This window comes from Pyxicephalus adspersus, chromosome 2, assembly GCF_032062135.1.
Source record: "Pyxicephalus adspersus chromosome 2, UCB_Pads_2.0, whole genome shotgun sequence".
NCBI lineage: Eukaryota > Metazoa > Chordata > Amphibia > Anura > Pyxicephalidae > Pyxicephalus > Pyxicephalus adspersus.
The window spans coordinates 11,148,974-11,163,853 of NC_092859.1; the positions used below are offsets into that span (position 1 = coordinate 11,148,974).

General features: G+C 39.6%; 1 protein-coding gene across 1 annotated transcript; it reads right to left on the bottom strand.

Moving 5' to 3' along the window:
- Positions 1-968: 968 nt before the first annotated feature.
- FBXW9 (F-box and WD repeat domain containing 9) lies at positions 969-13,634 on the bottom strand. The gene is made up of 11 exons (XM_072399483.1): positions 13,493-13,634; positions 12,380-12,846; positions 11,683-11,822; positions 10,723-10,851; positions 10,465-10,577; positions 9,482-9,573; positions 8,546-8,694; positions 8,042-8,155; positions 5,130-5,219; positions 2,476-2,541; positions 969-2,038 (listed from the first exon to the last, which is right to left on the bottom strand). The coding sequence occupies exons 2-11, from the start codon at positions 12,789-12,791 to the stop codon at positions 1,964-1,966; spliced, it is 1,380 nt and encodes a 459-aa protein (XP_072255584.1). The 5' UTR covers positions 12,792-12,846; positions 13,493-13,634; the 3' UTR covers positions 969-1,963.
- Between the last annotated feature and the right edge of the window lie 1,246 nt (positions 13,635-14,880).

The following is a 14,880-nucleotide window of genomic DNA, read 5'->3' on the forward strand; positions in this document are numbered from 1 at the left end:
GGAAGTTGGACATAAAGGAATGGTTGACAAAGACAGCATTGGGCCCCTGGGAAGAAGAGAAATTGGTAACAGCTCCTGGGGAGTCCTAGAATGCTGTCTCACCTGTGTGGTTAAAGTATGACAATAAAAAACATTTATTTATATTTTTATGATGATGTTTCACATGCTTAGTCATATGCAGTTGATCAGCTTCAGGTATCAGAATTGGCTTTTGGAACAGGGAAATGAACAAAGTGTATTTCTTCATTTCAGGTATGACCAAAATCTAGCAAAACCGTGACCCATTCTCCCATGCACCCAGACTGAAAATTGGTTTTGGAAAATAGACCTAAAGCTGGTTTATAAATATAGCAATGAGCTCTGCTCCATACGAGATCAGGTGTTTAGGTGAAGCAAACAGGAACTGGGAGAGAATTCTTTTTCATGATGTTAAACATGACTGGTCTTCTTTAATAGAATGCACCTACCATGTATTATTATAGCACATTACATCTACATTTGCTTCACATGTAGCTTAGTGGGTTGGGTAGCCATTTGAGGTTGTTTAAACAGCAAACACTGGAAGATTGCAACTGGAATCCTTTTTCTATAAAATATCAACAGCTGTGTGTGCAATATGTTGATGTACTGTTTAAGAAACTAGTTAATGCACTTTTTGCAAGATGTTTTCCATATCTTGTATCACTTAAAACCTCATGTAAGGAACATTTGATGACACACTGTTTATTTAAAAGGAATTATGAAAACCAATTGGATCTAAACATCTTTTTTTTTTGCAGTTAACAGCAGCAGAATCATTTGTATTTAAAAGTGTGAAAGGAGGAACATATAGATATGGAACTATAACAATACTATTCGTAATGGCTCTTTTATGGACATTTGAGATTTTATATATAAATATATATATATATATATATATATATATATATATATATATATATACACATACACACACACACACACATAGCTTTTTGATTATACATAATCAAGATATAAAATTTTATTTACTTTTTAAAATAAAAAGACCCATTTATTATTATCTAATAGTTTACTTTGCAGACATTTCAAATACAGACTATTCAATATACAAACAACATATAGGGGATTTGGTTTTATTAGTATCTCTGTGACTTATTGAGGAGGGTCCTCATTTGGGTTGGCTCATCCTCTCAATTCATCTTGGTGACCATTGTCCTATATAAAACAATGAGGACAGGAAATAGGGAAAACCCTCCAAGGGATTCACAGCACTAGAAAATGTTCTTATTTCCTGTTGAACAGGAACTAATGGGAAATCCTAATAAGACACAAAAAAGGCCGGGATCTTAAGCTAGATACACATGGGCCATACAATTGTGTTAGCTGTGAAAATCTAACGTGTACAAAAGTCCCCTGCTTTTGTTTAGTGATCCACTGTAACGGATCATTAAGGCTATGTACATAGCTTTAGACAGTAGGCAATACCCAGAATAATTGAACACTAGTGTCATACATTGACACAAGTTTAGGTTTCTCAACATAAGCATATATAGCACTATACTGTTAGTGTCCTCCTTCAGTTTACATTTCTGATACAGGAGCCATTAGGTTGCTTTATCTATGAGCCATTGGAAACATCTCTGTATTTTTCAAGCCCAGCTACATGCTGAAACAGAAGTTTGTGTAACCAACAAAAAGCAAAGTAACTTGAGTTATATAGTTTAATGTTATTATGAATACAAAGGCCTGTACATGGGGGGAGGCCAAACAACTTAACTCATTGGTGTAGGTAGGCTTATGTCAAGTTCAGCAAATATGCACAACACATTATTCAAAGTGGCTTTAAAAGACAATATAAAAAAAATTGATTTCCTTTGGTTAAATTAGACCTAAAAGTATTTACCAGATAACAGGTATATTGTAAACTGGTAAGCTCATCCTTTACCACAATTAGGAGTCAAACAAAAAATTAAAGCAAAATACTTTATTTTGGAAACCTCCATATCACCACAGTTTGCTCTCCAGAAGCAGCAGCTATAGTGTTGCCAGACACATCGATCTATATTGGGGGGGGGGAAAAATGGATGAATGTGAAATGTAAAGGGCAGAAAAACAAGCAAAATACAGTTACATAACCTCCCAATAATTTTATCATTTTTACTCATTCTAAGCCTAGGGGGTTAATCACTCCCCCATGGCTCACATGTAAAAAAAAAAAAAAAAAAAAAAAACACATTGATAGAAACACACACAATACTGATGATACTGAAAACCAAGTAAGCATTAAGCCACCCCTCACATTTATCACTCCATTGCCAGCTCGACTGGCTACTAAGGATCTGGCACAGAACTGTTAGACAAGGCAGGGCTTTTACAATCACCACCATTATGATCATATGACCAGTAGCTGGACCAGCTTTCATTTGCATATTAAAATATAAAAGTTGAATAAATATAAAAAAAAAATAAATAAATAATCACGTTAAGAACACTTACCCCACTGACCAAATAGCTCTGTGTCAGTGTGCAAATTGTGCGTGGAGGGTCAGTAGGAATGTGGACCTGGAAGTAAAACAGTCAATAAAATCAAGATTATCAGTCAATTATTAAAAAAAAAAGTGCAGCTCTATATTGTGTCCTTCAGTGCCCCCATTATTACTCATATTGTGACCATGTCAAGACCCTAAGGCTACGTACACACTTGCAATGCTTCTCGGCCGATAATCAGTTTAGGCCCGACATCGGACAAGAATCTGGCGTGTGAACAGCGCCCATTGTCCATTGCCCGAACGACCGTCCTGATCGTAATGAAAGCAAAGGGGGAGAGAGCGCAGCGGGGTGATGCTCTGTCATTCTCCCCCTACCCTCTGCATAAAGCACTCGTTCATGACAATTACTCCATGTGTGTACCCAGCTATAGATCGTAGGCTCAGACTGTACATAGGAACTCATCCTATGCCCATGTCAAGATCAGGTCTGCCCTGTCATTCAACCATCACATGTGAGAACCTCACTGGCTAGCACAGGTTTTGACATTTGGGAAAAGACTACAGTGATTATTGTTCAGGGGAAGGTTTATTTTAAAAAAGATTCATGATAAAGAAGACTAATAATATTTATCTGTCCATAAACCTGTGTCCCAAACCTTGGTTCACCTAGGAACAGAGCTGCAGCTTACTGAATCTGCAACACTGGGTTCTGTGTCGGGTGCTTGGTGCCCCAATGCATGCCAGGGTTGCATCCACTAGTCCTCACATCAACATGTGTCATATGGGCTGGTGGATGAAACTAAAGTGCAGTCAGAGACTGAACATGGAACAAATTGTTTAGAAGACAGGAGTATTTTGTGTGGCATGAAATATGGTGAGCTGGCATGGAGACCACCTGGAAAAAACTAATTCTATTAAAAGAAAAAAAAAAAAAAAAAAATATATATATATATATATATATATATATATATATATATAGATATATTTATATTTATATTTTTTAATACATACACACTCACGCGCAAGCAAAACAAGCAGCAGACTAACACAGGGGACCGTGTTAAGCAACGCTACCTCGGGCTGGGAATGGTAGCCGTAAAATGGTCAAGGGCATATATTTTAATGAGATGAAGTGACGGGTAACCCACCATGCAGAACAGTCTTTGTCTACTACAATATAAAATTAACATGTGCCTGTGGATCTCTTTGGAATAATATAAAATCATTTTAGAATTTGGGATTAAGAAATTGTGTGCAAAGAATGGAATTTTGACTGGTTACTCCCTAGCCATAGATTACAAAAATAAAGATTTTAAATGATTTCCTTATGTAGAAAAATGTTATAGAAAGTGTGGTCCTAATGTGCTATTAATTAGGGGTGACTGGCACCCATAATTATTGGTAGCACAAGATAATTTAAAACACATACAGCTCTTTGATGTGGCATTCTGGGACTTGCATAGAAATGCTGTTTTAGACTTTCAGTCAGCAATATAATGCTATCTGTGAATTTTCACTGAATTATATACATTCTTGATTATCATCAGTATCCAGTAACTATATATGGTACTATGACAGACCTATTAAGATGTGACTAAACATCCATAAAAGGTACATTCATTTGAATATTTCTTACTTTCTTCCAAAACATGCAGTTAGGTTAATTGGCTTCCCCCCAGAATTGACCATAGACTGTATTATAGATTAAGATACATAAAGACAAAACATAACATATGACTGAGGTAGGGACATTAGATTGTGAGCCTATTTGAGGGACAGCTAGTGACAAGATTATGGACTTTGTAAAGTGCTGTGTAATATGTCAGCGCTATATAAATACTGTGTAATATTATTATTAATACAAAATGATATCATCCAACATACAAAACCTTACTCCTGTAATATTCATGTTATTAAATATTAGTAGGCCCTGGATACAATATGGATAAAAACAAATTGCTTATAATTCAGCTGATTTAAAAAATTAAGGCTTTAAAGTATAGTTGATGTACATGTATTTTTTTGCAGTCTATAAAAAAGCCAATTAAGATATGGATTTCATCATTAACGGATATTGCTACTGAGAGATACCTGTTGTGTATGGTTAAAGTATCATTAGTCTTCTTTTGCAGTGTCTTATCACCTTAATCACTTTATCGAATGAACTGGAGGCTCAATGTATGGCCTCCATGTGAGATCCCATGGGTTTTTGGGGTTCAGTTTAAAGACTAAAATAGGTACCTTACAGACAAAACAAAGCACTGCGCTTTAGTAATAAATTCACTTTAGTAGTTCTGTAGGCCAGATCAGGTTCACTTTAAAGCAGAACTTTAGGTAGAAGAATTAAAATTTTTCTAGAAATATGTACCAAATTCCATACAGAAGATATATTATAAAACATGCAACCATTTAATTCCAAAATCCTATACCTTTTATTAGTAAAAACAATTCAACTTCAACTGTTTATTTTTTTGCAAAACATCAGTGCTCTTAATCGAATTCAGCCAGTGATCTCTGTGCTGCAACACCCATATGATATAAACGTATTGGTAGCCCAGCTTGTAGTTCTTTTGGTATACACAGGCTGCACTGTATGTCATTCTAAAAAAGAGCAGAACTCCTCAACATAACTCCCACAATTCATTAAATGTGATCACTTACCTTGACAGTCTTATCAGTGGACGTTGTATAGAGTGCACCTGCCGAGTGCAAGATACCAGTGATCTGTGAGGTGTGACCTACATCAAAACTCTGATGACGTGATAGAGGGAGAGAAAGACGAGAAAGAGCGAGAGACATGAAAGAAAAGGATCAGAAAATAGGATGAAAAAAGAAGGATTTAGGAAGATTGGGGTACATAAAGAGTAAAAAGAAGAGGAAGGTAGATGAGTGGACGAGTAAACAGAAAAGAATTGAGGAACAGAAACAAATAAAGACAATATACATGGAGTAAAGAGATGAAGACGAGAACAGTGGAGAGTAGAGGAAGGGTATATAGAGAACAGGATGAGAAAGTAAAGGAAAAGTAAAGCGAATAGAAGGAGGACAGAAGAGCAAAAGGGTAGAAAGGGGGGAACAAAAGGGGAAAAAAAAAGATAGAGGAGGTGATAAATATTGAGAGAAAAAAAAAAATAAAATAAAAAAGGAAGGAAGAAAAACACAACACACGATAGACACATAGAAGATGAAAGGTAGAGAAGGGGATGGGATAAAAAAAAAAAGCAATGACAGGATTGAGGAGTAAAAAGAAAAATAAATTCAAGAAAGAAGTAAAAGGAGAGTGATGGACAGGAGGCGAAGACATAACAGAAGAAGCAGGGGACAGGAAAGAACGTAACCAGATAAGAAACAGAAAACACATAAAAAGAAAATGTTATTAGGGGAATGTAAAAGCAACTATGTAACATTGTACATATTACCTAAATGATCAGCACCTCCAATACCAGAGTTTCCACCAATCTCTGACAACCTCCAAGTATTCCAGTATTCCACAGTCACAGGTATGTATCATAGTATCATAGTTAATTGAATTCAAAATTTTAGGAACCCTAGAGGACAAGGAACTAAAGCCGAGAACATCGGTCTAAATAAAAACCTTACTAGAATGTTGGGGAAGGGTATGAAAACCCATAGAGTAATGGGAATCTGAATCTCTGGTGTAAATACAGTTAGGTACATAAATATTTGGACAGACAACTTGTTTCTAATTTTGGTTCTGTACATTACCACGATTAATTTTAAATGAAACATCTCTTTCAGCTTTAATTCAGTGGGTTGAACAAAAAGATTGCATAAAAATGTAAAAAACTAAAGCCTTTTTTTTTTTTTTTTTTTTTTTTTTTTTTTTACACAATCACTTCATTTCAGAGGCTCAAAAGTAATTAGACAATTGACTCAAAGACCTGGACGTCCACGGAAGACAACAGTGATGGATGATCGCAGAATCATTTCCATGATGAAGAGAAACCCCTTCACAACAGCCAACCAAGTGAACAACACTCTCCAGGAGGTAGGCGTATCGATATCCAGGTCTACTATAAAGAGAACACTGCATGAAAGCACCTGACCATAAGAAGCACCCAGGTTTTAGAGGAGGAAAAAAATATTGTGAACCAAATTGTATAAAGAAATATTTAATAAAATATAGCAGAATAATATTTAACGAGAGAGATTGCACATTGCACTACAAGACTATAGTGACAGGAAAGCTACAACTTACCTGTCATAAGAGAATGAGGTGCTGCCCTCCTCCTACCCTCTCTACCTCCCTCCCCACTGTTACACAGAGCCTTCTCACACTAAAACACATCCCCAGCATCCCTATATATGGGGCTACTAGGGGACAGCAGGGAGGGGGTAAGGCAGGGCCTTTCTGCACTGCCTGATGATTTTAGTGCAATGTCCCTTGAAGACTACAGCCGTTCCCCTCCTTCTCCCTGAACGATCCTAGCTTCAGTGTTAACAAGGCTGCAGAACGGAGGGGTCATGCTGCAGGGGGCATGCCAGGCTAGATGGAACTGCAGCCGCCTGCCTGGCCCCTCTTGGAGGCACGGGCGGGTTGTATTTGAACCATAAGATGCACCCCCATTTCCCCCCCACTTTCGGGGGGAACAAAGTGCTTCTTATAGTGTGAAAAATACGGTAAAATACCGATCTGAACCCAAATTGAGCATGCAATTCACTTGTTGAAGACTAAACGTCGGACAGAAAGGCCCATAAAAACAGTAACTGAAAGCCACTGCAGTAAAGGCCTGGCAGAGCATTTAAAAGGAGGAAACCCAGCATTTGGTGATGTCTATGAGTTCAAGACTACAGGCTGCCATTGCCAGCAAAGGGTTTTCAACCAAGTATTAGAAATGGACATTTTATTCTCAGCTTTTTCATTTGTCCAGTTACTTGCCCCTGAAATTAAGTGATTGTGTAAAAAAAAAAAGGGCTTTCATTCCTCACATTTTTATGCAGTCTTTTTGTTCAACCCACTGAATTAAAGCTGACGGTCTGCAGTTCAACTGCATCTGAGTTGTTTCACTTAAAATTAATTGTGGTAATGTACAGAAGCAAAATTAGAAAAAAGTTGTCTCCGTCCAAATATTTACGGACCTCACTGTATCCTTTATATACAGTCAATGGCAGAAGGTGGAAATCTGGGTCTCTGGTGGATTGAACCCCAATCTTACCTGTTCTGTCACTGCTCCTATGAATGGTGTAAGAATTATTGTACACCACAGATACTTCCATACCTCATTACTTATGTGTGCCAAATCAGACATTAGCCAGCTATTTAGGTATTGGATTCATTTGTGCCGATTATGTTGTCTTTGCTGTCTTGATTCAGACCTCTTACACAGATTTTGATCTTCCACAGATAGCCTTGTTCCACATACTGATTTTTCTTCCTGAATTCTGACCTTAGCTTGTTATATGGACTTTAATCCTGCTGCCTGGACTAAACCCTGCTCCTCTGCTGATGCTATCATTCATAGCAAGCAACATTCATAACAATTCAACTGTACATGGATTGCACTGATATATCTGTACACGATGTACTGATAATAAATTGTAATTTCCAGTACCCGCAGGTGCTGGAATTTCCCTCCATGGTTTTCATACACCTGGATCAATCCTTGGCTGTTTCCTGCCCATAGCTGTGGTAACTCATAAGACATGCAGAAGAGGTAAAAGCCCATCTATATAAGAGAAGAACAAACAGATAACAGCAAGGTAATATAAAATAAAACAACATTTTTGCTTGCACGTGATTGGATGGTAGAAGTCAACAGAGCTTGGTGAAATACTCCTTAGAAAGGAATTATTTATTTTGCTATGAGAACTAGATCCCTTTAGTAAATCAACCCCATATATATTGCAATCCCTTCTTGTTATGCCACACCCTTTCCTCTGATCTGTCATGGCTCATGTCTCAGAAAAACTGTTCCACCACACATATAGAGAACGAAATCCTAGTCACATATGTTCACACATAAGCCCCTCTGTAATTAAATTGGGGAAACAAAAGGAAGAGAGAATGTTGCTAAAAAAGATGAAACATTTGCAGGTACACAAACTTTATGTCTTACCTTTATAGTCTGCAAAACAGTATTTGTCCTGCGGTCAAACACCACCAGTGTTCGGTCCTCTCCACTGGACAAAATGTAACGGTCGTCAGCCGCTAGGGACAAAACTGGACTGGAATGTAACTTTCTGGATTTGATCAATGGGTGAGCCGCTGGAAAAAGGGTTTTTTGGGTGAACAATGGGTCACTTTACCATTAAAGTTCAGGTAGATATAAAAGATAAACTAATGCAACTCCTAATTACCAAATCATTGGATTTTTAAATATCTGAATCTGGCCTAGTATTAGACTTCTGCAATTCCCTGTAGAGCAGAACTAAAAGCAGGTTAGGAGAGGGAGGGGTAGGAATGGAAGCTAATCAAACAACCACAGGAGTGAAGAACCAAGTGAGCATAGATCCAAGGGTTGGGTAAGCATTGCAATAGGTACACGTTATAAACAAACTCATCTACCTCATACATGGACAGGTATTGTTCTTCTAAAGATATCTTATATATAAATATATACCAGCTGCTTGGCAGGTCCATTTATAGACACTGGGTGTATGTAGCCTTGTGATATATCCACACACTCACATAAATCTATTCTAGCATACATTAGATGTAACAGATGATAAAAACAAATTTTTTTTGTTCTATCCTGCAGTGCATAAAAATTTAAATTAATAATTTTATCAGTGTATAACAAACAACAATATAGACAGTCTGATCTCATCCCTTAAAGGGTGAGACAACAGGCTGCACTTGAGATAAACCTAACACACTAACATGGGGTAACACACAGGACAGACAAGACAGACAGCTGAGATACATAAAACATTGTTGGTTTGAACCCAATACACAAGCTGCCACCTCTGCAAAGTCAGGCAATTGAATGAACTTTGATATACATTTGGCAAACCATTATACATTATTACAACTGCTATAAGGTACTGCTCACCTCTTGGATCAAACACGCTCACCCTCTTGTCATAAGTCCCTGCAACCAAGATATCAGGTAGATAAGCCAGGCTAAGAATTGCAGCTCGCCCCCTGAAATAAAAAAGTAAAACAGAGTACTTTTAATTGTATATAAAATCTTTGGTCAGTGGACTAATGAGTGCATCCACAACAAAGGTAAATCTTTATATATTTATAATTAAATAGGTTTTCAAGGTACTCATACAGAATAGTAAAACCAATTTTTGATGTTACTCAACTTCCCCATGGACTACCAAAGTGGCTCTTGTTTGCAAACAGATATTAAATAGCACTAGACCAAGCCTAAAATGCTTTTTAAGTAACAACAGTGCTCAAGTACAGTATCCGGTGGTGCCCTGTTTTGTTCAGAACATGACCCCTCATTAATTCGAGGGATTTGGTTATGCAAAGGGGTTCATCTTTTGCCCAAGGGTAGCAGTGGTAAACCCAGTGTTGAAATTGTAGAGGGGTGGAAGCCCATGTATTGTGAACCAACCCTTCAATAACCATCCAAAAACAGACAGGTGGTTACTAAAATGTGCCAGGTGGTGTGCCCAGCTAAAAGGGGCTGAGAGGAACAAATCTCATGGTCAGTGATTCGAGGAGCCTCATCAAATGCCCCGATTCTCTCGCCAGGCCTGTGATTGATGAAAGTATGAACAACACCCAGTGCCTTGTTCCAAGTCCTTGCCTGCACCCCCCCTTCCCCACTGGGTTAGTCACCAACAGCAATAATGTTTCAACCACCTTCCGGAACAAGTTTGGTGAACAAAATGTGAACAGATACTAATAAAGAACTTGGGTTAGGACAAATTGGTGCAACATGACATTAGTCAAGGGCAGAAGAAATGTTTAAATGATTTTACATAAACTTTGATTTAACAAAAGGCTTCTACCAGTTCCCATTTTCCATACAGTTTATTTTCTGCTAGAAATTAACAGGTTTACAAAAGGGCATTTTACCGAATTTCTGCAAGCTGCTGCCCATCTGCTGCAATGTCCCAAATCTTCATAGTGCTATCCCAGGAGCCAGAGCAGACTTGATTACCACAGGCGGCAAGTGTCCAGGCCCATCCCTAGAACAATCAGGGTTTAAAGCTTACTTCTCTGTGCTCCAATTAGGTAGCACCAATGTAATACAACAGTTAAATAACTGCATATACTACAGATTATATTAAGCTTTAGGTGCTTCCTGCCATCAGGTGTCGGTTGCATCTTTACCGTGTGTGTTCCTGTTCTTGAAGTTCCTAGCACCTTAAAATTGACAGTCTCTTCTTTTTGACCCAGATTTTTCAGGTCCCAAAGGATGACGTTTCTGTCCCGGGATCCGGACAAACACAGCGATCCTTTCTGCAGGACCAAAATCAATATTATTAAACAGAATTTATATAGTGCCCACATATTATGCAGCATTGTACATTAAATAGGGGCTGCAAATCACAGACAGACAGTGACACAGGGCCAGGAGAGGACCCTGCCCTGAAGAGCTTACAATCTAAGAGATTGGGTAGCAGTTTCAAAATATGAAGTCAATGCAAAAAGCCTCATACTTGTAGTTTAAAAAAGTATGAATTGATTTGTAAATTGATCGCCAACATTTAGGTCTTTTCTGGGCAATGCTGGGAATAGAGCTGGCTCTATGCTGCATAGTACATACACTGTGCGATGTAAACAAGTATTGTCTTGTTTTTGTATTATTAGTTCCACTTTAAGTTACTTTTGGTATTCATAACAATTCAACTGCCATTACAGAGGCAACAAGGATAGCGCAAAACTTTCGTGAAGAACAATGTGGGGGAATTCTACAGATTTTATGACTGTACCATCTGGGCACGGCTTGAATTCTGTGAATATTGAACCTCAGTGCACAGGAAGAGATGTTTTGCTATTACAAGCCAGCTTATTAATACCTAAAGACACAGAAACCGGAAAAAGACTGGGCACAGGTGAAAAGGGCAAATCACAGGCACCACATCGCTGAGAAGGGCAATTAGTAGTGTGGCATAATGTGAAAAAATCCTGTGCATGTTTTAGCAAGAGCTCACAACACAGTGTAGATTTTAAGCTCTGCTTAAGCAGTAAAATCCTAATCAAGCAATTGTATTTAGAAGGATATTAAAAATCTTTAATTGGGAGACTACACTAAAAAATTTTTTAGTGGCACAGGCCAAGAAAACCCACCTCTAATAACAGCACAGAATCCACAGGGGCAAAATGACCATCAGACAATGAGAAATATTCAGCCTTCTTTCCATTGTCTGACCACTTAGATAACTGCTCTTCTAACTCAATGCAAGCAGCTGGCCATTCAAACGTTTCCTCTGTGGAAAAAAAACATGACGGTGACAGTCATGAAATGATTGGATTGGACGTCCTGAGGTTTATATATGAGATTATGATGGGTAAAATCAGTGTCTATTGAGTGGACCATGATGGGAGGAGAGGTCAGTGTGTTGTGATGTCTGTGAATCAGGAGGAGGGGATATGTCAGTGTGTTCTGAATTTCTGAAAAAGGAGAGAGCTCGGAGAAGACCAGCCATTCTCAAGCAAGGTTCTGAAGAACCCCAGGGTTCCTCCAGAGGTTGATGGGGCTTCCTAAAAACTGTGGTTGATTGACTTCTCCTTTGATAATGCCTGAGTACTTCTGGTGCCAACACCACTTTCATGTCTCCACAGGTGGTACTATAGCCACCACCACTGATCACCATTCTAAGGGTTTTTCCTATTGACTCTAAATTAATGTGTTTAAGTAGAAGTTCCTCAAGACCTAAAATTTATTTTAGAGGTTCTTCAGGGGCAATAAGGTTGAGAAATGCTGGAGTGGACCAATATGTGTGTATGAGGAAGAGAGGGCAAGTTGCTCTACTGCATTACTTACGTTCTACTACTGGAAAATTTGTGCCTATGTTTCTCTGAACCCGCAACCTCCACATCACCTTATCTGCCACAACATCCCGGAGAGTGCGGCACACAAGAGGCAACACGCTGAGGATGAACCGGGGGTCCAGAAAGGACATTATATGTAGGATCAGCTCCAGCGGAAGACGTAAGAGCATGGAGGATATCTCCCCATGGTCACCAGTCACTGGAGATTTCTTCAGATCCAGACCTTCATGCTGGATGTTGTCCTGAACCTCCATGGGCAGAGTTTGAGGAGTCTGCTGGACTCTGCCCTGCAGGGCGAGATTGCCAAGTACCCTGGACACATAATCCAGCGCCTGCCTTTCCGGGTCTTCAGAAATTTCCCCATCAGAGTCATTTTCGGAATCTGCCTTCTGAGCAGTAGCCATATTAAGTGTCAGAGGTCATATAAGATCCTGGCTGGGTCAGTCGCTGCTTCCACAACTAGGTCATAAGAAAGAGATAGATAATGAAACATATTTGGTGATCACAATGGGTAACAGGATGGGGGGGGGGGGGGGAGATTTCAAGTCATAGGAAATGGGGGGTTAGGGGAACCAAAAATTGAACAATATATATTTTTTCCGATATTCTTTATCTTTGGCCAGGTTGTCATGGGTCATCATAGCCCTGTGCACACTCAGAAGCCGGCAGACAGCGTGTGAGATCCAGCAGGTGACTGTGGACCCTGGATGTCGGTGTTAAACTTGCTGCCATTTCCCCCTAGGTCCATTGACAGACCCACATTGCTTTAGGAAACCTATAGAATCAGAAGAACATTTGGGGAGTCTGAACCCATTTCATCACTTGTTTCTCTACATTTTCTGACCGCTGCACAATAGCAGTTCATATAAATAATACAGCTGGGTACCCATGTAAATTTACTAGCAGTTTCTGCAATGAGATCTCTTCCTTGATAAAGATCTGTGCTGTACTTCCCAGCCTGTGTTATAAGGAAATAGACCCAGTAATACTGATTTACCACCCCACAGGCAGCTCTGTCTATTAAAATATAACAATGTGCAGATATATTCTTCTTTCCTCCTGCACTATAAAGCAAAAACAACACAAATCCTAAAACCCCACACACCTGTTTCCTAGACACCGCCCATGCTTTAGTCGGCCTCTGATGACGTCACGGCAATAAAGAGGCCATGTCTGGGGAGAGATTGCCGATGGTTGTTATGGGAACGTCTAAGACGGCGGTGGGTGTGGCGCAAGTCACATGCGCTGTTTTCTAGCTATGGTTGAAGCTGACAGAGGCTGCCCAGTTTCATTCTGGGAGTTTTAGTTCAAGGCAGTCAGGATGTAAAAGCTTCTTAGTGCTATCGGAGAGCTGCAGTGGTTCCAGCTAAACTGCAAAATATGAATTATGAATAAATATACGACGGATAGAAGCTTTACTGCATGCAAAGTCCTCCATTAAAGTTTAAGTTAGTTTTATTTTACCCACCAGGTTTCATGAATCATTGGGGTTTGGGATCACCTGGTGCTGGAACTCATCAGGTCTGGCGTACCCCGAGGGAAGTAATAAAATAATAAGAGAGGCTTACAAGGGAATAATTTAATAAACCTGAGCCTAATCTGCTTTGGGTCAAATGTGTGACACATAGAGGTCAGGTGTATGCAATGTACAGAGTGCAGGGGCAGGTGTATGTAATGTACAGAGGGCAGGTGACAGGTGTATGTAATGTACAGAGGGCAGGGGACAGGTGTATGCAATGTACAGAGTGTGGGGGACAGGTGTATGCAATGTACAGAGTGCAGGGGACAGGTGTATGCAATGTACAGAGTGCAGGGGACAAGTGTAAGTAATGTGCAGGGGACAAGTGTAAGTAATGTACAGAGTGGAGGGGACAGGTGTATGTAGTGTGCAGAGTGCAGGTATAATGTACAGAGTGCAGGGGACAGGTGTATGTTATGTGCAGGGGGCAGGTATATGTAATGTACAGAGTGCAGGGGTCAGGTGTAAGGAATGTACAGAGTGCAGGGGACAGTTGTATGTAATGTAGAGTGCAGGGGACAGTTGTATGTAATGTAGAGTGCAGGGTCAGGTGTATGTAATGTACAGAGTGCAGGGGTCAGGTGTAGGAATGTACAGAGTGCAGGGGACAGTTGTATGTAATGTAGAGTGCAGGGTCAGGTGTATGTAATGTAGTGTGCAGAGGTCAGGTATATGTAATGTACAGAGTGCAGGGTCAGGTGTATGTAACATACAAAGTGCAGAGGACAGTGTACCAACCATACAGAGTGCAGGGGACAGGTTTATCCACTATTCAGAATGCACATCCTGACTCTCACAGTACCTGAATGCAGACACATGTTGCATACACAGACACAACAGGGGGCAGGTTATCCCTGTCTGGTTAGGAATGGTGAATCTTGCTGGGAATCCACAATGATAGAGGAATGGGATGAGCGTTTAGCCAGAATATTGGTAAGCAACTCCCCACTGGCAGTCCTGGATGGGTGGCACTT

Bases quoted from the DNA above. Each gene is read 5' to 3' on its own strand.
- FBXW9 (XM_072399483.1), bottom strand. From the start codon at position 12,791: ATGGCTACTGCTCAGAAGGCAGATTCCGAAAATGACTCTGATGGGGAA. The intron at 11,823-12,379 runs GTAAGTAATGCA...TTTTTTCCACAG, and splicing joins AAATTTTCCAGTAGTAGAAC to AGGAAACGTTTGAATGGCCA. The intron at 10,852-11,682 runs GTGGGTTTTCTT...TTGGTCCTGCAG, and splicing joins ATTCTGTGCTGTTATTAGAG to AAAGGATCGCTGTGTTTGTC.